The sequence below is a fragment of the Drosophila busckii genome, chromosome X, assembly GCF_011750605.1.
Source record: "Drosophila busckii strain San Diego stock center, stock number 13000-0081.31 chromosome X, ASM1175060v1, whole genome shotgun sequence".
In the NCBI taxonomy this organism is placed as follows: Eukaryota; Metazoa; Arthropoda; class Insecta; order Diptera; family Drosophilidae; genus Drosophila; species Drosophila busckii.
Genome location: NC_046608.1, coordinates 14217741 through 14243326, shown reverse-complemented (window position 1 = coordinate 14243326; position 25586 = coordinate 14217741). Strand labels below are relative to the sequence as shown.

The 25586-nt window shown below is 42.6% G+C and overlaps 2 protein-coding genes across 3 annotated transcripts in view; one reads left to right on the top strand and one right to left on the bottom strand.

Moving 5' to 3' along the window:
* The window catches only part of LOC108606151 (sex determination protein fruitless-like), a gene marked incomplete at its 3' end in the record, with an annotated part of 74930 nt that overhangs the window by 12933 nt on the left and 36411 nt on the right, over window positions 1–25586 (top strand). The window lies entirely within an intron of this gene.
* LOC108606153 lies at window positions 35–2131 on the bottom strand. 2 transcript variants are annotated; one of them, XM_017996006.1, is made up of 3 exons: window positions 2053–2131; window positions 1571–1923; window positions 35–849 (listed from the first exon to the last, which is right to left on the bottom strand). In XM_017996006.1, the coding sequence occupies exons 2-3, from the start codon at window positions 1805–1807 to the stop codon at window positions 190–192; spliced, it is 897 nt and encodes a 298-aa protein (XP_017851495.1). In that variant the 5' UTR covers window positions 1808–1923; window positions 2053–2131; the 3' UTR covers window positions 35–189. The 2 variants fall into 2 exon arrangements, with proteins under 2 accessions (XP_017851495.1, XP_017851494.1); XM_017996005.1 differs by lacking the exon at window positions 2053–2131 and having other exon boundaries at window positions 1571–2026.

Genomic DNA, 25586 nt, shown 5'->3' with positions numbered 1-25586 from the left:
TTTTTTTATTATCATATTAGTTTACAATTTAATAATTTAAACATGAAGTCAACTTGAAATTTCTGCACACAATGTTCGAGATATAAATACATGGAATTTAGAGTCTATATCCAATAATGGTTTCATCATACTTATAAAGAAAAGAGGGGAAAAAACAACAACACAAACGAGCAGCAACAATCTCTGTCCCTAACTTCTGATCGCCATATGCTTATTGCTGTATTTGTTCTTGGGATGCTGTCGCTTGGGTTCCAACTTGGCCGAGAGTCCCGGCGACTGCTTCTTACTGATGTGCTTCCTCTTGCTGCCCCGCTCCTGCAACGGCTTGCCACACTGTTGCACGGCTGTGAGCAGCTCCGGAGCTGCTTCGGCTGCTGGCTGCTTCTGATTGGAGGCGATAGTGCCGTTCAAGCGCTGCACCGATACCGCCTCGGACGTCGCCTTGACGCGCCTGCGCGCTGCCATGCGTTTGACGCTTTCGTCGGACAGAATCCGTGTGATTGATATGGATCCATCGCCTCCTCTCTCCCCCAGCTGTGCTGCACGTGCTCCTCGCTGCTGCTGCTGCGACGACTGCGGCGATTGCTGGCGTGTTGGCAATCTTAGCGAACGCAGCGAGTCCAAGCGGCAGGCGTCGGCCAAGTTGTCATAGCGCGGCTTCTGCGCCTGCAAGCGCGCCTGCAGTCTTGTTGGCTTCAGCGGCGGCGAATAGGACTCCATGGAGTACACAGTGGATCCGCCGCCGGCCGCAGTTGCCGAGCTGATGGTCCAGCGTCCAGCGCGCTCCATCTGCAGCGCACGGTACAGCAAATGTCGTGGCACTGGAATGGGCAGAGCAGCATGCACTTCCTGTGAATGTAAATCCAAGGGAATAGCAATGAAAGTGAGGTTAGGTTAGGTTAGACAGGTTTCCCTAACGGGAAAACCCAGAGTCCATGTGCCCTATTGTGATGCGTGTTTATCTATATGAATAGATGGGGTATGTGGTGGTTGATAGGATGTATGTATAGGGGAGGGGGAGCTGCCTATGTTTGGGTCTCCGGATCCTGCGGTTGCTTTTTGTGGTGCTATGGCGCCCTTGGAATCATCAAGTGGAGCTCAAAGTTGTGCAAGGTTGCTCAGCCCCTCGTAGAAGGCTTCTCCGAGGAATCGGAGTGAGGTGCTGAAATAGCAATAACATCGATTGTTGGATGAAGTGAGGTTAGAAACTGCGGAGCTTGGAACACATGCGATGCAGGACAACTGAAATTAACTAGAAAACAAATTAAAGCAATGGGGAATGAACTAAAGGACTTACCAGCAATTGGTAAAAAGTGAGGTTAAAAACAGCTCTGAAGTGCAATCAAGGGCAAGAAAGTGCGGTAAGAAAAAGAGGAATTCGAAACACAAGCAACGCAAAACAAATAGAAATGAGTTAAGGCAATGGAAGGGAATTCAAGGAACCCAAAATAAATAGGCAATATTAGGAATGCAATCTAATTAGTTAGAATGCGATAAAGTGAGAATGTTGAGTGAGTAAGTGAGGTTAGAACAGTTGAAATTGACCCGGAAGTGAGTGGAAGTCGCTTACCGAATTGTATAGATCTCTCTGTTGCTCACTGAGCTGCTCCCAGGACGCGGGGGCACTCTCCATGGCATCGTCAATGCTGCAATTGTGGATAATACAAAATTCCCGGACATAGTTGTAGAACTGAATGGCACTCGCTGTCTTGGGCTTGAATTGACTCATGGCCGCAATGAGATTGACGCGCTTATCGCGGGGCGCCTTCTGGCAGTCTGGCAACTCTGTTTGCTCCATATTTCTCATCTATTTTGGGTTGGCTGGTTGGTTGGTTGGTTGGTAGGCTGAGTTTTTTTGTCTAAATTTGGGCGTCACTTTTGGCGGCGAATTTTCCTTTTCAATGTTGGGCCAATTAACACTTTCTATGATTTGGGCGAATTGAATTGGGTAAAAAGAGTTTGCGAAAATAGTTTATTTAAATAAAAAAAAATATGTGTGCTGAGCACTTAAATAAAAATGTATTGAAAGTGGAAAAGAAAAATAAAACTTACAAGGATTTGGTTGAGGCAAAGGCAATGGCAGGGCCTGCTTGAAGACTGAGTGCAAATAAAACTCGGAACTGTCAAAATATAAATGAAACAAGGCATCATTAATTTTATTCACTATACACAGTCACTATATACTCGCTACCCACTCGGTAAATAGTTACCGGATTGCTTTACGGGCTTTGTTGTTGCTTTGCATTTCGCATCGTTTGGCATAATCATAAGCCAAAGCTATTGCCGCTGGGACACACACACACACACACAGAGAGAGACAGTTGAGAGCGCGTTGTTAACCTTGAACAACGACGGCTGCCCCCTTCGAACTTCCCCGCTCTACGCCACTGGCTTTAAGAATAGAACAGCAGCAGAATTTCTAACAAGTTTTGCGCGTGCGCGCAGCTCAAATGCAGCAGCAGCAGCAGAGCAAAAAGCTTAAGAAAAGAGAATAAGAAGAAAGAAACAGACGGGGCAGACAAAGAAAAGCAAAGTGGCAGTTCAGTCGTAGCTCTTGAAATATCGAGAGTGAGAGAGAGGGAGAGGGAGAGAGAGAGAAACGGCATAAAAATCAACATAAAAGTACAACAAAAAAATAAATCTATATATGCATAAAAAAATAAAAATATGTATGCATAGACCGCAGCAGGGTGGCTTTGGCTAATGTTGAATTTAATTAAATACACACACACACACACACACATATGCCTGTGTGTGTTTGCATACTTATGCAGCTGTTGCGCTCACTTTTGGAGTTCCGTCATCAAATCGCTAAGAAATCAAAATTAAAAGCAAAAATGAAAGAAAAACAAAAACTAATCAAACAAACATCAATGTCAATGTTTTTTATACTTTGAATATGTTTGATTCCATTAGCAACGTTAACTGCTGATCGCTTAGATAAAAGTTAGAATTAGTGCAAAATTCGAAATGCGAATTTCTTACTTCAAATATACAAAAATAAATTATGTGTTTTACATTTATTTTTTAAATAAATTATATAAATTAAAGCAGAGAAATAGGAAATGAATGAAAAAAATGTACAATTGAGTACTGTTACTTAATCAATTTGTCACTTTATTATTTAAATATTTATTTTAAAGCATTGCTATATTTTTATTGTTATACCAAAGCTTAAATTTATTTATCTTACAAAATTAACTATTATACAAACTAATTTAATAGGTAAAGACGGTGAGTGGCCATCGACTCGACAGTTAACTAGATGCTACTTAGTATGTTATTATAGTCTAAGAACTTAATTATTAGTTTTCCGTTGGTTGGTTGCATCTGATCAAAAAGCTGGATCCTTGAATTGCTAAGTTGTGGGCAGGTATTCAAAATGAGGAGAACTCCTGCGCTTTTGGGGCAAATGGGTCTGGGTTTGGGTTTCCCTTTTAGCAGGTGCTCGTGGGTTATGCGACTATTTAAAAGTATTTGGCTGTACTCAATAATTAATTGAAAATGAAATGTAAAATATACAAATATACATTAAAGAATGGAAATTTGTACGAACAATTAATAACTTTGAGAATTTCTTGCATTATTTGCTGTCCAACAATATAGAAGAGAGTATGCGAATTAAAATTTGATATAAATATTTTCAAAAAATGTTGCCAACTCTTGAGTGACAATCGCCAATTAGAGAATGTGAATTAAATCGTAAGAAAAATAAATAAAATATCTTTATATAGAACTTTAGCTGCAATCAAGTTGGCTCTGATTAGTAAAGCCATGAAATTTTTATGTAGATTTCAATAGCTGGAAAAGAAGTTTGTTTGGCAAAGTTTTTAGACAATTCCAGCGCAACACTCTCGCTCTCGCTCTCTTTCTCTTGGTTAGAGTAATGAAATAAAATTTTAATGCCTATGCTGCAATTTGGCAAACAATTTCTTTTGCTTGTTTAGAGGGGCATATACAAAATTTCTAAAATGGTTGCTGCTGGTAAAACGACCCTTAGCTCTGCCTAAGCGGGTTCTGGCCACCATTACGTTGAGTTTTTGGGCTGTGCTCCTAGAAGCTAGACAAGCATAGGCTCAACACACACACACACACACGCAGACAACTTCAAGTGTGCGTGTGTGTGTGTGTGTGAACAACCCTTACCTCCATGTCAATGTGGCCCTAAGACTCGCTCACTCGCTCGCTCGCTTAAATGCGTTGCGGGCAGAGGCAAAGCAGAGAGGTGGAAATAAAAAAAAAAACTATTATTGTGTATAAAAATGAATGTTGAGGCGCTGCTTCCTCTCCCGCTCTCTCGCTCTCGCTCTCTCGCCAGCACGCAATGCGCTCACCTTTACCCTCGGCATGTGTCTCCCTCTGAATCTCCCTCTCAATCTCCCTTTCGCACTCGCACTCGCACTCGCTGTATGTCCAGTTTGCTTGACTTGAAATCGAGCTGCCACACGTGCAACTGACTCTGCATGTGTCTGTGTGTGTGTGTCTGTGTGTGTGTGTGTGTAGCACACGCCTCTTTTGGACTGCTAGGCTCACTGTTGCGTGTTCCCCCTAGCAGCAGCAGCAACCCTTTGCACCAGCAGCTACTTATACCTACAAATGTACACATATCAAATATTTCGACTATTTACACACACACACACACACACGTAGCTATAGCTATAGCTATAGCTTTTTTTTTTGTTTTATTGTTAGTTGCAGTTGGGCTTGGGCTTAGGGGTTGGACCTTAGCTATTAGTTGGGGTTGCCGATTGTGTTTGCTGCTAGTTGCAACGGCCATTGAAGTTGCACACACACACAGCTATACATGTGTGTGTGTGTGGGTAATCGCGTTTTGTGGGCGAATTGCTGAAGCGTTGAATGCGACAGCTTCGTTTTCACATTTCGGCTTTCGGCATTTCGTGTGAAAATAGGTTTGTTCGCGCTACAACAACTTTGCCTCTCCCACTCTCTACTCTCTTCTCCCACTCCCTCTGCTTCTTCGGTTCTTCCCTACACATTTTACACTATTTGCATTTGCGCAAAAAGTGCAAAAGTTGACACACACGCAATGCATGCAACCCAACCAACCAACCAAACAACAACAACAACACACATTCAGAATTATTATACATTACATATGTACATACATTACACTTGTATGTGTATGTGTGTGTGTGTGTGTGTTATTTTATAATGGCCGCCATTTTGCTGGCCCTTTACAGCATTGCACTTAATGAAATTCTTATTTGTGTTTCCTCCTTTTTTTATTTTCATATATTTTGTTGCATTATTTTTACAACATTGCCATTCGCTCTAACGCATTCTCTCTCTTTCTCTCTCTCTCTCTTTGCAGGTGAGTTGTCGACACGTCGCCGCTTTTATTTATTAATGGATTTCTCATATCGGATCCAAAGCCCTTTGCCTTTGGTTTTGCTCTTTGCCATTTGCCCTTTAGTTTGACAGCGTCAGAGCATTAAGAGTGGGTAAATCATTGCTGAACTTTTTACATTTAATGAAAATGGAATTTTAATTCAATTGCAAGCCATTTGCGTTCATTAGAGCTATATTTGATTATTTACTTTGCTTAATTAACAGTTTAATGCATTGCCAAAAATTCCAAAAATAAAAATTAAAGCAATTACTCAGAATTGAGAAATGTTTATTAAATTAAAAACAAATCCCTAGTTTAGCGCACTTAGCTTCGATTTTAAAGAATTCGAATAGAATAATAATACAAGTTTAAAATTGAAAAGCGTTTAGATTAAGATAAACATAAAATTTGTTTAAATTCCAATTTCAACAAATTGCAGCAAAAAATTCTAAATTCAAGACAAGCTGTGAATTTTTGTATTCGCAAAGCGTGATTGCTGCTTAGCGAGCATTCACTGTAGTTTGCTAGCTGGCAAATGAATTTATTATAAGCGCAGCAACTACAAGATCTTAAGCTTCAAGATTATGCAAGTGATTCGAAGTCAGGCAAAGGCTTAAGCTGCCAAATAGCTAATGTTTTAAATTGGTTAAGCTCAGCTCAGTTCAGGGAGCGTCTGGGGAACCAGTCACGACATTTTGGCAGCTGTTGCTCCAGCTCCGTGTGTGTGAGCCGACTTATAATTAGACTGTTGACCTGACAGTGCCACAAACAATGTCACTTGTCTCGCTCGCACTCTCATGCCATCTCGCTCTCTGAGTCTGTCTGTCTGTCTGTCATGTCTATTGCAATTGTGGCTTCAAAACAAATATGCGCAGAAGCGTTGATGTTGCTGACATTGCATGCTGTTGTGGCTAAATATTGACAGCAGCAACATTTGCTGTTGCTGTTGTGGCATGCCACGCCTACACAATAACGCTGCACAAACATTTGGTTTCTGTGTTTCTGTTGCTTTTTCTTTTAATTTTGAACTCTGGGGCTGCTTGAGACTGCATTAAATTCAATTCGTTTGAAGCTGCAGCAAATGCAAGCAGGATCCACTTGCGCTCTGTTGCAAGTGTGTTGTGCTTTTGGCATTTTCTGGCATGACGGGCAGCCTACATGCAGCCGCAGCCGCAGCCGCAGCCGCAGCAGCAGCAGCAGCAACATGTGGCAGCAACTGAGTGAGAGCTAGCGGCATGCAGCATGCAGCGCATGCGGCAACGTTGCATAGTGCGCACCTACACTTTTGCCCTGAATGCTACTTGGTCGCCTCCCACTGACTCGAAGCCGCAACAACAGCCCCAGCTCCAGCTCCAGCTTCAGCTGCAGCTACAGCCTCAGCTCAGTTGCTGAGATTAACATCACTATGTCATAAAGTTTGCCGAGTCAGCTCTGATCCCATAAAGTTTTTGTGCGTGCCTCTTTATTTTTTGCCTTCTGCAATGCACTGCAAGTGAGGCGGGGTATATGGGCTGTGCTGCTCGTTGAAATCAAAGTTATCGATACTATCGATTATGCATACTAAGGGTGAACATTGCTGGACTAGCGAACTATTTTTAAATTGATCGATCAAGCCTGCACTTTACTCTTTTCCATTTGTGTGTCGCCAATTCCTTTTTCTAACTGTTCTAGGGCTCATTAAGTTCAGCTTGGTACTATGTTGTAGCTTCTGCGCTTTAATCTGCTACTGAACTGAATTCAACTCAATTTTCAATTCTCAATTTTAAGAATTTAAGCTGCTTGAGTTTATTCAACTATTGATTGCTTTAATATGCAGTAAATAATTGCTGTTTGTTGCAAGTTCATAGCTCTATCGATACTATCGATATGCTTTGAACTGCTATCGATCATCAATCAGTTTGCTTGCCTTGTCTAATGATTCTCTCTTCTACTAAGAGTATGTCTGCTTCAGCTTGAACTTGTAGCTTAGCTTATGTTCTGCTGCCCTTGCAAATGTTGCTGTTGCTGTTGTGGTTGCTATCGTTGCACTTTAGGCTGCTGCACGCAGAGCACGCATTTTCAGCGTGAAATGCAATTTCTGCGCCAAAGGAATTTCAATTGTGTTGGTGTGTGCGCAACAAGCTCGCTCGCTCTCTCTCTCTCTCTCTCTCTCTCTCTCTGTCTCTCTCTCTGTCTCGCTTTGTCTCTGTCTGTATTGTAATTTGGTTTTGTGTGCAGCTGGAAAAACTCCCGCAACAAACGTAGCTGCAAGTCTATCAGTGCGTCAGTTCGTCAGTCTGTCAGTCAGTCAACGCACGACGCTCACGCAATTCGAATTGTCTTGCTGAGTTACTATTCTATAACAATTGTTGTTGTTGTTGCTGCTGTTGTTGCTGTTGTGGCTGCTTAGGCTCTTGCCAATTTCATTTGCCGCCGCATTCCTTTGTGCGGGGCTTTGGCTGCGTCTGCGTTTGCGTCTTCAGCTGCATCTTGGCCAAGTCTTCAGCAGCAGCAGCTTCCACTTTGCCAAGCCGTTGCCTCTTACTTGTTTTAATGTTAGTTGAACTCGCAGGTTACTGCAAATTGCACTCTCTGCACAATTTTCAGACGTCAAAATCTATTGTGCCTGTTGCCAGTTAGATTTGTTACCATTTGCTGTTGCTGTTGCTGTTGCCTTCGCCTTGTTCTGTGTCGGAAATTGAGGCGCAACGCTTTGGGTTCGCTTTGAAGTTGAATATTATGTTATTGTATTATAGTATAGTATGCAATTGCATAGATCTCTGCGCTGATAAGCAAATCAAACTGGAGCATGAGAGAATTTTGTAAAGACCGCTCGCCGCTCGCCCAACTAAAATATACACTGCAATTAAATTGTTCGCTCGGTTCTGGTTCTGACAGCTGCATAAATGAAATGCAATTTGCCATTTTTTTTTCTTTTTTAAGACTAAATGTGTGTGCGATCAGACTGAAATATTTAGCATAAATGGTGAGTAGAGGTGGGGTGGGGAGACAATAACTATATAATAAACATTCTTTTATGACAGCAGCAGCTTAAGTAAGTAGGCAAATTCACCACCAAGAACTTTACGTCCACTTCCACTTCCATTCCCATTCCAGTGGCTGCCACAAATGCCAATTAAAATAATTTCTATAATTATGAGCCAGCGCAGTAAGCAGCGCAGTAGCAGTCAATTATAATTTTATAGCTACACGCAGAGACTAAAGAACAGACTATATATCGGACATATTCATATACATATATATATACTATATATATATTGATCTGTGCTCGCTCTGCTCGTTGATAATTAGCCAAAGGCAAATTAACATAACTGACGTGCGTCGCTTTTTGTTGCAGCTGGAACGTGCCGCTGCCACTGACGCTGCCACTTAGCACGACGCGCAACGCGGCACGCGCTCAAAAATGCACAAAAACAAGAAGAAGCAACAGCAACAGCAGCAGCAGCAGCAGCAGCAGCAACTATATGAAAAAGGGCAAAAAGAAATTGACTTTAGCCTTTGATTCGCGTTGGCAGTTGCCAAATTAACATGTTGCTGTTGTTGTTGTTGCTGTTGCTGGCCTCACTGCTTATCTTTATCGACATTTGTTTTCGCTCTCTCGTGTCTGTTTCAACTGGCCACAACCACAATGCTGCACGTCCAGGCCCAGGCCCAGACCAGGCCAAGGCAACAAAAAAACAAAACGCAAAGGAATTAAAAGCACAAACTGGCAAACAAAAAAGTGCCAACTGCTGTTCGTCCGTCCGTCTGTCCGTTCGTTGCTGTTGCTGTTGCTTTTGGTTAGGCTACTCTTTTTGCTGGTGGTCCTGCCACTCTCCCTTTTTTTTTTTCGTAGTTGTGCCTCAATTCCTTTTTGACCACAATCAATGCGCAGCGTTCTTGTTCTTTTCTTTCTTTCATTTGCAGCAGCAGCAGCAGCAGCAGCAGCTGCCTGTCCCATTGTCTGCAAATGGTTGCTGGCGTATGTTGCTGCCGCTTGTTGCAGCAACTCTTGTGTATTGTGTGTGGTCAGTTTTGCGGCTGCTCTCCGAGTTGATTACTTAATTCTATTGATGACGTTTTGACTGATTGCCTTATGAGCTTTCACTTTTTTGTGTGTGCAATGGCTCAGTTAATAACTGAGCCACTCGGCCTCACTCTTGTTGCTGCTGCAGTTGCTGGTGTTGCTGCTGCTGTCATTGCTTGTTATGAATTATTCATGCAACAGGCACAAGTTGTCTTTTTTTTTTGTTGCGCCTGCCACTTGCAACTTCAACTTCAATTTCGGCCTAAACGTTTCAATTTCTTAGCTACACTACACTACAAATTATGTGCGGTTTCTTTCGCTCTTCTTCTTCTTCTTCTTCGTCTTCTTCTTCCGCTGACAAGCAATAATTGTTGCTGAGCAGCTAATGAGCTTTAAGGCATTTACTTTAATGAGTTTTCAAACATTTCGAATTAAAAGCAACTTCCTCAAACTCGCTGAGCAGTGCCTAATTGTATAATGAACGCTAGATGGCTTTATTAACTGCACCAACTGGCGAGCAATCAAAGCAGACCGCACAACATGATTTAGTGGCAAATTCCTTCACACCTGACAACACTCTCATGTCAATGCCCAAACCGAAGCCCGAGCTGGCCAACTGCTCAGCCTGGCCAACTGATAATGATGTGACAAAACAGCAGTTGACTTTTTGTGCCGTTCCTTGCTACCAATTGACTGAGACTAAGACTAAGGCTGAACCTGAGCCTGAGCCTGAAGCTGAAGCTGAAGCTGGGACTGCCCGCTGATACGAAACTTTTGTTGCTGTTGCTGTCATTAACGTGATTGCTGTTGCTGTTGCTGTTGCTGCTCTTGTGGTTGCTGCTGCTGTTGCACATTATGCGTTATTACGCGTGCGCAAAAGGCTTTCCCACTCACAGCAACTTCTCGACTCTGTTGCTGCTGCTGCTGCTGTTGGTTGCTGCTGTGCAGTGGGGGAATTGTTTTTGATATCTTTCGGCTGTGGAGGCAACGTTAAGCTAAAGTGACACTTTGACAGCGATGCGTGATAAACGCCACATGCAACAATTGCAATCTTAGACATTGTTGTTGTTGTCGAAAAATGTTGCTGCTCTTGGGAGTTGCTACATGCGCCTAAGAGTTGCTTTTAAGGTTTGGCTGCAATCGCCAACAAAATGAAAAGAGAGTGAGCAGTTTGTGAAAACATTTTGCTATACTGTAGATTATTTTTAAACAATTTATTTGATTTGAATTTATTATAAATATAAAGAAAAAGGATTTTTCTTTTAAATTAGTGCATAGAGTAAAATAATATTGAACAGCATTTATTATATAATCTTTTTCTTTAGTACGTCTAAAATTTAATCAAAATTAGTGATTCAAATTTATATTTTAATGTTTTTTTGAAAAGATTGTAAAGTGTTTACTGTTTATTTTATTCTATTAGAGACAATTAATTAGTATTTCAAGCAAATCGAAGGCTTCTCAGCTGTGTGCAACATTTGCAAAATTTTAATATTTTTAGCTTGTTTTAAAAAAGGAAAAACCTGTACGAGTAACAGCTGCGCTTTAGTCCAACTGCTGCTATTTAGTTAATAAATTCTTTTATTTATTTAGTTTATTTGTTTGCAATTTGTGTGCTAAGCTCCACTAATCTGGACACTCTGATCTTGACATTCGGTGCTCGCAACTCGCAACATGCGGACTTATCGATCTATGGAAATTTACTTGCTGATTGATGGATGTTGTAAATGTCGAAGCAAAGCAGCGAAACTAAAAAATAGACAAAAAACAAAAAAAAAAATGGAATACTTAGCTCCAGTAGTGGCGGCGGCAAGTGATTTGATTGTTGACTTCAAGGTGTAGGCAACTTGGACATGCAACAAATTTTCGAAAATCAAAGCAAATACAACAGCAACTAACTGAGCTATTCGCTATTTGTGTGTGCGTGTGTGTGTGTGTGGGCGCTATTTTCCATTGAATTATAATTTTTCATATTACATTAGTTTGTTGTTCATATTTTCATTACATGTTGTTGTTGTTGTTAGCTTGACTGAACCTAGAGCTTGATAAAGATCTTGCTGGCGCGCTGAGTGCGGGCTGCAACAACAACAACAGCAACAGTAACAACAACAACAGCGACATGCATATAACAAACAGCAAATTGCAACAATCTGATAAGAACTGTGTGTTGTGTATTGGCAAGAGCGAGTGAGTTAGCCAGCCAGCCAGCGAGGCAAGCAGGCAAGACAACCACTGGGCCTGGCTCACTGCCTGCTGCGGTTTGTGTCTTGACTAGGCCAACGCAATTCGCAATACTCAATTCGCAGTCGAACTTGAAGTGCGTTTGCCTGTCAAAACAAACAAAACGACAACAACAACAACAAGAACAACAACAACAAGAGCTGTTGCCTGTTCGCCTATCAGGCAGGCTGCCCACCCACGCGGCCATTGATGAATTGTGGCAGTCGACGCAGTGGCGCAAATCGGGAACGCCATGACATTATAATATGTCAATTTTTATGCCGCTTGGCAGGCACGTGTTGCCAAATGTCACAAAGAATAACAACAAAATCGAACTGAGCCAACAACGACCAGCCAGCCAGTCAGCCAGCCACCCGACAAGCTCAAGCGAACCAACAACTCTATTGTAAGCGCACCTACGCGTTCTATGTTGTTGCTCCTAAAATGCACACAACATGCAACATTTAACATTTTTATGCGATTTTGCCAACGTTTTGTCAGCGCTCAAGAGACAAAAAAACAGCGACAAGCAGCAGCAGCAGCAGCAGCAGCAGCAACCACAACAACAACAGGATCAGCGGGGGAGTTAATTCTCGAAGACATATGCATATGTCTTACAGTTAGTTAGGTTTGGCTTTTGTAACGGGTCTTTCAACAAGAGAACTATTCAAGTAAATAGGCAGAATAACTATTCTAAAAAATCTGATTTGTATTAGATAACAACTTGTCCTTGAAGTCGATGAAAACGCTCGCTGATCGGTCGTCAGCTCGTCCTAAACATCAATTCCTATTAGGGAGATAGTGGATCTAGGAATCTTTATTACATTTTATACGATTTATTATTATGTAAAACAATTTTTAATAGAATCCACTCTGCACCTCAGCTCAGTCCTCAGTCCCATTACAGGAAATTTCTCCACAACAAACCCAGCTTGGTATGGAAAACCCATAAAACTTAAGTTTAGTTTCCTAAATTCATATAAACATAATTTAATTCTAAATATTTAAATAGTAAACATATTTCATTTCGCTGTGCCAGGGAACAAGTTTCTCAGACTTTCCATTAGTGAATTCAGAAGTTCTCAAGTGATTTGGTTTACTTAGGACGTTGCTCTGCCCATAAAACGAATCAAGGAACTCAATGGCAGGAATCCTCGTTGAGCGTTGACGCATAAAAGTATCTGGAAACTTCAGTTGTGGGTAATCAACAATCTTTACAATCTCTTGTCGCTGGCTATTGGGTTGTTAATCTATTAGCCAAGTTAGCTGTAATCGCATTTATATGATGCATAATTATCATGATTTCTAACCGACTTTTAATTGAATTAAAATGCGCAAACTCAACGAAACGCTGCATAATAATAAATTGCCGTCAATTGACGATCGTTAGCGTAAAGCAAAATGCTAAAGCCAAAAGCGAAAGTTGCGTTCGCCAAATTGGCCAACTCTTAGATCGTTTGGTGATCGCCGATCTTTAAGTTGACGGTAGTCGCTCGTCGGCGTCGTCGTCGTCGTTGTCGTCGTCGTCGTCCTGTTTGTTGTTGGAATTACGAACTCTGAGCTTGTTGCTGTAAATTAAGATCGTGCGATTAGCGCTGACAGCAAAGCGCAAAGCTGAGAGCCTGCGCACTCTCTGAGCTTTCTACATTTTTAATGAGCATTTCAGCTGCAGCATCGATCGCAGCCCCGGCGGCACTCAAGGCGCCACGCAACAGTTTGTGGGTGGGCAACCCCACCACCACCAGCACCAGCACCACCAGCTCCACTCTTATCACAAATTATGGGAACACAGCTTGTATCCATCGATCGATACAACGATCGTACGCTTGATCGATCAATAGATCGCGGCCCAAGTTGCAAACAGCGCCTATGCAAATGCCCTCACATGCGTCTGGAGCGTCGAGATTGCAATCTCTGAAACAGAGAGAGAGAGAGGGAGAGACACACACAAAGACAGAGATAGAGAGAGAGAGAGGCTTTTAAGTTTGCATAACTTAAAATTTAATGTTAAATGTTGATCGGTTTCTAATTTATAGCTGGGTTAGAGTTAGAGCATTCAAGTTTTCACATTTCAACTTGCGGCTCGGCTCGACTGTTGCGGGTGCGGGTCGTCGCCGTCGCCGTCGTCACAAGCTCCTGCTACACGACCCGACCTGTCCTCCCCCTCCACCTCCCAGCACCAGCTCCAGCTCTGTGCCGTTGTTAATTTGCGTTTTGTTGCGTTTGCCAGTCCCTGGTCCCTGGTCTCTGGTTGCTGTTGCTGTTGGTTGGGCTGGCAAATTGTTACACGCGTTGCTGCTTTGATGTCTTTATGGGTTTTGAATTTGTGGGCCCCATTCGCCGGCACAATCGTGACTGCAATTCGCAGGGCTCTCGCTCAACTCGGCTCCGCTCCGCTCAGCTTGGGTTTAGTTCGCTTGCCCTGGCCAAAAGACATAATCAAATGTGGACAAAATTATTGAGCAATTTAGTTTTACTTTATGGAGCAATTGCAATGGCAATGCCGATGCTCTTGCTCTTGCTCTGGCTGGAGCGACGCGGATGCCGTTTTGGGGTTTGAGCTCTCGTTGAGTGTTGAGCTCTTCCACTGTGGAAATCTGTGCAGCGTTTTCTTTATGTTTATGCGGTAAATGGCATTAATGGATTTATAGATTGCACGCTCTAGCTCTCAGGCTCAGCCGCTCAGTCTCGTGTCTCGTCTCAGGCTGCTCCTTGCTTGTTTGCGCGCAGTTTTGATTAGGATTTATGTGGTGCTGCGGTCATGTGAACCACATGCGGCGTCGGCTTGGTCTTGGGCTCGAGCTTGGGGGTGGCAATCAAGAGAGCGCAACATCAATCATGTTGCAAGTACTTACGCATTGTGCGGCTAATTGCGACTCAAGTGTGGCATATAAAGTTTTGGTTAATAACTATTGATCAATCAATCGATTGGGGCCTCAGCTCATTAGCAGGCTGGCAACAAAGCTTCATCAGGGCTTTCAATGTTAGAATGTACGCTAAGTATCTCTCCAGTCACGTCAATCAGAAAATGTTTTGCCTCCAATGCGCATTTTTGAACTCAACTCGACCGAACGCGACCTCTCACCAAAGCCAGAGCAACTCATTTGATTGATGGTTGCATTGAGTTGGCAATCCCTGCCCCCAGGACCTTAATGCATAGCGCACTCTCTATCTCTCTAGCATGACAAACGTATTTTAGCCTTCGCTCTTTTTTTTTCTACAGTCTACACTCACGTCTTGGGCTCGGGCCGTGCCCCGTTTTCTTTTACGTCGCAATTCTTTTTCTTTTCGTTTTATTTTTTTTTTAAATAATATACTATATTTTGTTTGTGGCTGCCTTTTAGCCGCTTTTGCCCTTTGGCCAAAAACTGTCGCAACTCATCAATTTTCATTCAGCCAGCAATGGTTACGTGGCGGCGGCGGCGGCGGCTCTCCTGCCACTATTATTCACGCCTAGACTAGCGGAGCAGCGCAGCGGCCAATGTGCATAACGAGTTGGTCGGCCAAGTGGCCAAGTGGCGCAGTGGCCGTCTTGCTTTGACGTTAAGCCAGAGCAATGAATGCTTTTAGCTGAAAACTGAGTAATTGAGTGACAATTAAGTTATTTCTAGACGAACAAGCTGCGCGCGCCGCCGCTTGCTCGTTCGCTCGCTCGCTCTCCATCCCTGGCTCTGCAGTTGGTTCAGTTCTTTTGGCTCTGTTGCTGTCTGTCTGGCATTTTTTATGAAATATTGCCAAGTGCATATCTCAATTATGAATGCCGTTGTCGCACAGTGGGGCCAAACGAAATGCAGCCTCAGAGCATGCCAATGCAGGCATTTCAACTGTTGTCCTACGCATTCGGTACCACTGTTGCTGAGAGCGTACGTGCGTTCGTTGGTACGTGTGCCTCGCTCTCTCTCTCTCTGACTTTTACTACATGGCCACTCTCTGAGTGAGATTAATCGCAGCTTTGACAGGCGCTGGCTGCATTCGACAACGCTGCTGCAGTTTAATTTTTTTCTTCTTTCTGTGCCTTTGCTTGGACATGATTAAGCTGCCGCTGCCTCTGCTGCTGCTGCTGCTGTTGCCGAGGCTCTGAGCTCTCGGGCTCGGCTCGCCTGCCGACGACTGCCTTTGACATTATCGCCGCCAAAGCTAAATGGAGTGTGCAGTCAAGTCAATCATTGCTTAGCAGCAGCTTCATTATCATTATCATTATCATTATCGTCATCATCAGCATCAGCTGATCATCGCTCTGCGCAGCTTTTGTTTTGCTTTGTGTTGCGAACTTTAGCATCGCTTATGTCAAATTATGTCTGCATTTGTTAGGGGCTGCTGCTATGGGCGTGCCCTCTATCAGTCTCTGCTAGCAGAAACACACACACACACACACATTCTACAATCGCATGCATTAGTACACGACATTTGATTCATGACTGTTTTTCTGTTTACCGCGATTTGTAAAATATTACGCATGCATAAGCTGCGTGGGCGCCAATTGAACGAAAGAGCGGGAGTGAGAGAAAGGGGAGCGACTCTGATATATTGCCGCGAACTTGAGAAAAACAATTGGCGGCGATAGAAAAACATGCGAACAGCAACAACAACAACAACAAAAACAACGAGAGCAACAGAAAACAGACGCGATATGAAAAGCGCAACGACAAAACTGCAGGAAATACTGTAAATGCGGGAGAGACGACGAGACGAGGCGAGGCGAGAGCAAAAGCAAAAGCAACGCCCGAGCAATATTTGCAAACAGACGAAGCAGAGTGCGCGCAATGTGCGCCGGTTGCGTCGACTGCAACGTCAACGTCGCTGCTGGCGTCGTGTGCGTATGCATTTTTGCCGTCTGGCTTGCCCTTCTGCGTTACTCTCTCTCTCTCGATGCCCATCAATGCGCTTACATAAGCAGCGCGTCGCTTCCGTCAATGTCGAAACGAACTCGCATTCGCCCACACGCGCCAAAGCGAGCGCACTCTCACCCTCTCTTGCGCGCGGTCTCTCTCTCTCTCTCTGTCTTGCTGCCGCTGCAGCGATCGCATTGCGTTGCGCATCGAAACAAACGACGCTCCTCGACCTTGGCAGTGAAATTCAGCTCGACGTTGAACGCTGGCAGCGAGATTGCGTCGCTTGTGTTTTTTTCTCTCATTTTTTTTTCTTTTTGCAATTTACGAGCGCAAATTGTTTTTGTTGCTGCTGCTGCTGCTGCTGTTTTCTACACTAGTTTGCAATTTGTAGAACACTCAAACATTTTGCGTATGCGGGCGGGACTCTATTGTTGGTGTTGTTGTAATAGCTTTGTGTGTGTGTTATTTGTTATTTGTTGCTTTTGTCGCTGGGCTCGGTGCATTCGCCGCGCGACCTTGAACGTTTCGCAATTGCCGCGACTTTGGCAGAGTGCGCACATCAAAAGTCTACACATCCACAGCTGTAGAGTCTTTGTCGATTGATCTTACGCCAGCCTACTACATACAAAGATGCAAACATACATATGTATGCATCTACTATAGAAATACACTCGAGGCTTTAATTTATCGTAAGCCTTTCTGATTCTACGCAGTATATTCGAAATATGACTTGAGGCTTTTTTTTTTGATTTAACCATATTCGAACTGAATAGCTCGAAAGTCCGAGTTCGAACTTTTTTGAATTTCTACTTTTTCAATGAGCTACACTCTTTTTTTTGGAGGCGAGACGGACATTTGAAAAGCTCTTGATGAACGGTAGTAACTCCCAAATATTCCGAATAATAAAATCTCTTTCAATTCTTCGCTTTTTTTTGGAGGCGAGACGGACATTTGAAAAGCTCTTGATGAACGGTAGTAACTCCCAAATATTCCGAATAATAAAATCTCTTTCAATTCTTCGCTTCCTTCGATTTTGTTTGAAAGCTTTCAGGCTAAAGTTTCTTAATGTTTCTGCGCGATTTATGAGTTTTTCAATATTCTATTGAACACATGCAAGAAAAGTTCCACTTGAATTGTAGAGCCCCCTCATATCGAAAAGGGTATAAGAACTGCGGCATCTTGAGATGCAACATTTAGTTGTCGAAATAACTTTTTATTTTAAATTTGCGCAACTAGGCAAAAAATAGAAGAAATGCAAGCACCACAGAAAGACACACATAGAGACATAGAGAGGCGAATGTACGTAAGCATGGTATCTATAAGAAGAAGAAAAAAATCTACCGCATTTATACGAAATTTGTGGCTGGCAATGAAAATTGTTGGCCATTGGCTTTTACAAACAAACACACACACACACACACATGTATGTGTTTAGTATATTACGTGTCGTTTGGGCTTTTTTTTTGGTCGATTTGTTATTTTGTTTTGTTTTGCTTTGCTTAAAGCGCACGAAACTTATTTTATATAGAAGAATTTTAACAATTTGTGCACTTTCTTTTGTTTGCTAGCAAACATGATATTCTACACATTCGTGTGTCCGTCCGCCCGTCCGTGTGTGTGTGTGTGTATGAATTAAAAATAGAGAGGAGAGCGGTGGGCGGCGAGGTGATAGGGCATGGGCTAACGTCAGCTTTGGCAGCTGCGCTGTGGGTCAAGTTTTCAAGGGCACGCGCGTGCAATATGCGATTGCGCCATAGATGGAGTGAGGGGCGGTCGGAGGAGGAGCAGGAGGAGGAAGGGGGCACCTCACCAAGTGTGTGCGCGTGCTCTTTTGCTCTCTCGTTCTGGCTGCTGCCGCTTGTCTAACGCGATCAGTTACACTTGCTAGCCACGCACACATTAATAAGCAAACAAAAAAACACACACACACACACAGACGCATACAAGCTATCTCGCTCGCACACCTTTGGCCTTGTACATAGTGCGGGTTCGTTAGCAGCTGCGTCACCCGCTGCACTTCCGCACTCACACTCGTGCACTCGTCGTCGCTCTTGCTCTCGCTCTCGCTTGCTCGCTCTAGATCTAATGCGAGTGCAATTGTCGCAGCAACGGCGGCAACGGCGGCCGCGGCGGCGACCGCTGTCGTCGTGTAAAAGTGAAAAGCTTGCAAAATAGAATGCGAAAACAACAACAACAACAAGAACAACAACTGCAGCAGCGACGCTGATGCTGCCCCGCTGCGTTAGAACTGTGTTTATACGCCAACGCCAACGCCAAAGCAAAAGCGCAGCCAGCTGCAGTCGCCGTCGCCGTCGCCGTCGCGCTGTTTGTCGTTTACTCGTTTTCATTTCGCCTGCGGTTTCTCAGTTGTCATTGTACTACAGTCGCTGTTAGTTATTTTTTGCGTGCGTCTTCGTCGCCTCACATTTCTAACAGTTCTAAGCCCAAGTGCAAGCCGCAGCTCAGCCCGCGTCGGCAGCAACAACAACAACAACAACAACAACAACAATACCAAATTTATCAATAATTAATCAATTATGAATTAACTCACATTTCGAACAGTGCAAATTATTATTTCTCTGTTAGTTCGCTGTCGCTGCCGACGTCGTCGTTGTTGCCGCCGCCGCCGCGTCTGCGTTTGCGCTGTCTACGTGTGCATTAGTCCTTTTTGGCACTGCTGTCCGTTGCCGTTGCCTCATTTACCGTTAGACTGTTGATTAAACGCATTGCATCTTTTGATGTTTGGTTTAATTTTATAAATGTGATTTTTTTATTTTTTCTGTGTGCATTTCCTAGTTTTGTTACGCGTTAGAAATGAACGCCACGTTTTGCATATAACGCATTAAGAGCGCCAGAGCGAGAGAGAGAGAGAGAGAGAGACAGCGCGACAGAGAAAGAGAGAGAGAGAGAGAGTGTTTACGGGCAGATGTCTTTATGCATATGTTTACACGTGTAACATAAAATTAGTATATTGGAAATATACATAAATAATTTAATTTCTAAACAACAACTTTTCGTCGCTGCCTGCTGCAAACAGCAAACAGGGTGAGTCAAGTGCAGAATCTCACAATATTACGCATACGCATATTGAGTACAAACAATAAACAATAAGTTCAGTTTGTTATATGGCAAAGCCAAACATGCATGTTTTTAAATTGAACTTCGGAAGGATCATAATTAAAAATGCATTCAATGCACCCTGTACTAAAATATAGCTAAGGCTCTAGTTCTAGTTGTTTTTATAGTTCTAGTTTTTTAAAAAAAAAAAAGGATAAACGATATATATGCATGTCTGTCTGTATGAGCAACAAGATCTCAGATACTATAAGAAATAGAGCTATCAAAATGCCGCAGTGATCTAGTGCAAAGCGTATCAATAAGTTGGTTATAAGTTTATTTGTATTTTATTATAAATACTTGAATAAATTCGCATTAATTCTTTCTAATTAACGTTTTTGCAATTTGGAAACCTTTTCGAAAATCTTAACGCCTTAAGTTTTTTTTTCTTCTTCAGCGCTAGACTTACTGTCGTTGGCTAGAGCGAATTGGCAATTATGATTTGCTGGTTGTTTGGCGTTTATCAGCGCGCTGAGTGCCAAACGCGCTGTCATTATCAGGAAGACAAAAAACAAAACTGAAAACAAGAGAAAAACAAAATATAGCAAAAGGCGCTGAAATTCAATTAGAAGCGAAACGCGCTGGGCAAGCAGCAACAAAAATAAATAAATATATTTATATACATTTATATATATATATATTTGAATGTATGTATGTGTGTGTATGCAAAGTATATAGGCGAAAAATGCGAAATGGAAATAGAAATAGCAACTAAAAAATGCATATTTGCTTGCAGTGAGCGACAGCAGCGAAGCAGCCGCAGCCGATAAACGCCAGCGTGTCGGCTGATAAGCGTTTTGGCTTAGAGGGGAGGCGGGGAGGGGTTGGGGATTGCATGCGTGTGTTTTCGATAAGCAGCAATAGAGAGAACTTGAGAGTGTGCGAGAGGCGACGGCGGCGGCGGCAAAGGCATAAAGCAGGGCAAACCAGGTGCGACAGCAACAACAATTGCGCTGATTTCGCACAACAATTTTCGACGCCAAAATGCAATTGTTGCTCTTGCCGTTTCTCTGCTTCTTCTTCGTATTGTTGTTGTTGTTGTTGCACTGCTCTGCTTAATGCAGCGCAACGAATTGCGGCAAAACTTTTTCATCAGCCCACACAAAAAATACAAAAAAAAAAAAAACACAAACTAAAACAGCTAAACAACAACAAATAAAAACAAAAACAGCAACACACCCAACCGCAAACGTGGCAACAACAGCGGCAGCGGCAGCAGCAGCAGCAGCAGCAGCTACAGCGGCAACATCATCAGAGGGCTTGCAATGGAGGAGGAGTAGATTTTCCCACGAGTGCCGCAACGCTTTTCATCAACGTCAGCGCTGACAGACAGCCAACGACAACAGATGCGAATGAGAATAAAAACAACAACAACAACAACAGAGAGAAAGAGAGAGAGAGAGAGAGAAAACATAGAGACTCAGGTGTGAATTGCATTGCTGTTGCTGTTGCTGTGCCGCGAGCAACACCTACAATCCTCCACTTGCAAATCGACAACATCCTTTGAGTCGCTCATAAATCTAAAACAATTACAATAGTTCAAGGCACCACTGGCAGCTTTAGAAAGTAAGAAAGGCTTTCATCACTAAATATATGAAGCGTATTTATTTATTTAAAAAACAAAAATGTGAATAAAATTAGTTTGGGAATAGCTAAATAAATTTAATGATTTTTAAATTAGAGTCAGCCAAGCAATTTGCATGTGAGTTTTGTGTTTAATATTAAATGTTAAAAATTTATAAAAATTATTTACGCAGATATAGAATAGCGATATATTATATATTCCAAATGGCTTAAAGTTGTAGTAGAGCTAAAATTTTTAATTTCTTTTTGATTTGCTTTCAATATTGATGAATATTGTCGCTTGGCTTGTCGCTTGGCTCGTCGCTTAAGCTCATGGAGCATTAGTATTGCTATTATATAAATTACAGAGTATTTATTAGTCTGTCCATTTGCCCATTTTAATATAAGGTAAGTACATTAGGCACATTATACGCTCTCCAGTCTCTTTTGAAAAAATTTGTTAATGCAATTGCTATTGCAATTGTTGTTGTTGCTGTTGGTTCGTGACAGCGTCGTCATTGTGAATATATGGGTGTGGGAAAAGTGGGCGGAGCAAAAAGTGCGAAGGCAACGTCCATGTCCATGTTGTCGTCGTTGGCGGTGGCGGCAGCGGCGGCGGCGGTGGCGTCAACTCTTCGTGTCTGTGTATTTAGTTGTAATTGCATTTGTACAACAACAAAAACCAACAACAATTTGCTATTTGCTGTATGTGTAGTTTGCATGCGACACGCGCTTAAATTGAATTGGATCATATCTTTCTCCTGCTCTTGTTGTTGCCGTTTCCAAGTGCATGACAAACACCCCTACGCATTGTTGTTGTTGTTGTTGTTGCTGCATAAAGTAAATTGTGGCCACGCCTTAACGCTGCCTTTCTCTCAGCCAACTGGCCATTTGAAAGTTGTCGTTGTCGTTAATGGCCCATATGCTATATATATATATATATATATATATCGTTTGCACTCTCTCGATTGAGCGAAGACATTTGCGTTTCACATTGCGTATACGCAATGTTGTTGTTTTCTTCTTCTAGTCTCGCGGCCATGAATTGTCTATTATTTCATTAGCGAACAATTAATTTGCCTGCGAACGACGACGCGTCGCAATTGGCAAATTGCTGCCGCTTGTTGCACACATTTGAACTTGCCACACATTTGATGAATGCGTTTAATCAATTTTCACAGCACTACTCATTGTAAAGCATTCGAGGCTCTTGGCTCTTGGCTCTTTGTTATTTCTTTATGCACCCCTTGGCAATTGCAACCAAAGCTCTCCGTAAGGTCCAAGCCTGCACTTGACTCTGAGTCGTCGACGCTCTCGCCTCATTTTTTATTTTTTTATATGCACTCTGGGCAATGCATTCAATTGAATTGCGCTTAATTGCAGTTCGCACTTATGCAATGGCCAAGCCAATGGATTGGCCCAGGGCAGGGGCAGGGGTAGGGGTTAAGTAAACACACATATCCCCACCATTCGTGCTCCAGCTCAAGCCAATGCAATTCATTCCATTCTCCTCCCATTCCAGACTCTCAATGCTCAGTACACAATGCGAAGCGGCAGCGGCAACTTTTGCTTTGTTGTTGCTGATCGATTGTTTATTAATAAGCCTCATGCATAAGCATTCAAACGCATGTGTGTGTGTGTGTGTGTGTGCATTTGCAATTTCTATGCTCTATTCAGCAAGCTTTTATTATCTTTTATCTAATTGCTTTACTCCTCTCTCTCTCTCTGTTCTATTTACAGGTAAGTGCAGCTTGCAACATTCGTCGCGGTCTCAGTCTCGGACTCGGACTCGGACTCGTAATGACTTCGATTTGCTTGCGCGTAAGCATGGCTTAACTTTAGCTATTAACTAACACGTAAGCCAACTCCTAATTCGCTTTTAGACTCAGTCGAAGCTTTCAATTTGATTTGTCGCACACTCTCAAGAGCTCAAGAGCTTTCTACTTTGTAGCTAAAATCATTTCAATTCAATTCAAAATAAATATTTATATAAAAATATATTGGGAAATGAGTAATGAGCAATAAAGCTTAAAATTTAAACCATTTTACTAACAAATTTAATGCAAACTAATTTATTCGCTTCAATTAAAATCAAGCCAATTCGAATTCGAAAACTAAAAATCAAATATCAAACTGTATCCAAAGTTAGTTGTAATTAATTTTAGTAGCACTTGCAACACTGCTGCTGAACATAACGCAGCTTAGCAACACTGCCACTTAATTTTTATGAGCTACTCTCTTTTATTTTTTTTTATTTTTTTTTGGCTCTCCAAGCTTCGTCAGCTGTCTAGACTCCTGGCAAAAGGGCTAGATGTCTATCAGTTAAATGAATGTTGGCAAGCCCTTGGCTCTTGAATTCTTTTTTTTTTGGTTTTCTGGAAATTCTTTTCATGTGGCAGGCTGGTGAAAGTTGTGTGTGGCACGTGCAACGGCAACGGCAGCGGCAGCTGCACTGCTGCTAATTGGCAAATGAAATGTAACGGCGGCGGCAAGTGCCGTTAGGTTCGCTAGTCGTTTTAATAATATGTTTTATATAAAAGAAAAAAAAAACTAAAACTAAAGAGGGTTGCAACTTTCACTTGGACAGTCAGCTGCTGTTAACGAAAATTTGTGTGCATGTGTGTGTGTGTGTGTGTGAGTTTTTGCATTTTTTGCTGACCGCATTCCGTTAGCCATAAGAGCAGGCATCAATCATACATGTGTGTGTGTGTGTGTGTGTGTCTGTTGGCCGTTGCAACTGTCGCTAGACTGTGTAACTAATCTGCCACAAAATGGGGCGTTATCGCTCTTAATGATACGTCATTTGTTGTAAATGCAACTAATGCTGCTCTGGTTGTTGCTGTTGCTGTTGCAGTTGCAGTTGCAGCTTTGCTTATTAGATTTGCACATGCCAAACGATTCATCTTTTAATTACCGCGTTGAAAGCGCACATTTTTCAATACCGCATCGATTGCCACATGCCACATGCCGCATGCGCATCGCACTTGCATCGCACTCGCCTGCCATCTCGCTCTGGCTCTGGCTCTGGCTCTGGCCCACGCATGCCTAAGCAATTTTTAGACTGCGCTTTGCACTAAAATAAATCTGCTGCGATTTGTTTGTTTGCACAAGCCGCCAACTCTCAACGGTCGAGCGTCGTTGAGCGTCGCGAGTGGAGAGTGGAGCGTCGCAGCTGCTGCTGCTGCTGCTGCCACAAGTTGCCAGCGCCGTCGATTGGGGACCCATGCGGCCCGTTAAGCGCTTGGGGGCCTGCACTAAATATTGCAGTTGCTCTCTCGCTCTCTCTCTCTCTCTCGCTCGCTCCAGTGCTGCCGTCTCTGTCGGGTGTTATTTATCATAAAAAATTGCTCAGATTTGTTTTGCGACGGCAAAGACATGACGCTCATTTGTTAGCCTAACATTTGATGAGCGGAGCGGGGGGCGTGGCAGTGGACACTAAGTAACTGCACGCCCCACAAAAAAACAAAGAGCTCTTCAGCTCTCATCTGCGCTTTCTCTCCAGGCACACATACACACACACACACACATTTGTTTACTTCCTCCATTTCGGATGGCAATGGCAATGGCTAGAGCATCAAATGTGCGCCTAGTCCTTGTCTAGTTGTTGTTTTATTAATGCAGCACGCCAAACTGTTGCCAAAGTTCAACGCAAATATAATCTGTCAAATAATTTATCAGTGTTTGCTGACGCTGCAACAACAGCAGCAGCAACCAAAGCGGCAGCAGCAGCAGCATTGAGACCTCGCAGTCTGTGCCTGTTGCTCTTGTGCAAAGTTCACTTCAAGTGGCTTGGCAACAACAATGCACATGCATCGATAATGAAATGTTTCTCTTCTCGCAACAACAGCAGCAGCTTCTTCAGTTCTCTCCTACGCTGCTGTTGATTTCTGGAAGCGCTATCTAATGAGACAGCAATACACACCTGAGAAAAGAAAAAAGTCTCTGGCGTTTGTAACTTTCTGTTTGCTCATCCTTTCACAAACAGCCAAAGAAAACAACTTGGGCGCAGCCAACCTCTTGATACACTTTAACAGCTACGGTTTGTTCTCGTTGCATAAGCGGAATTTCCGAATAGTAGCAGGAAATTTAAACTTTAAAGCTAAACTTTATCTAAGTTGAAAATAGAAGTATCCATATACCAAATTTGGTTTCTCTAGCTTGTATCAGTCTCTGAGATTCTGCGATGATAATACAGACAGAATTGCCGGAAAGGAGCAAGAAATATCAACTTCAAAACTAACTTAATCTAAGTTGTAAATAGAAGTATCCATATACCAAATTTGGTTTCTCTAGCTCTTATAGTCTCTAGATTATGTGCTACAGTACAGAGAGTATAGCCAATCAATATCAGTTTGCCTTGCTGATCAAGAAAAGATAGAAATAATTGAGCAGTTTATTTATTTTCAAGCGCAAATACATGAAACAAATATTAAAATATGGTTTTAATAGGAATTTATAAGCAAATTGCAGTTAAGAAAGGAATTTTTGTTGTGATATA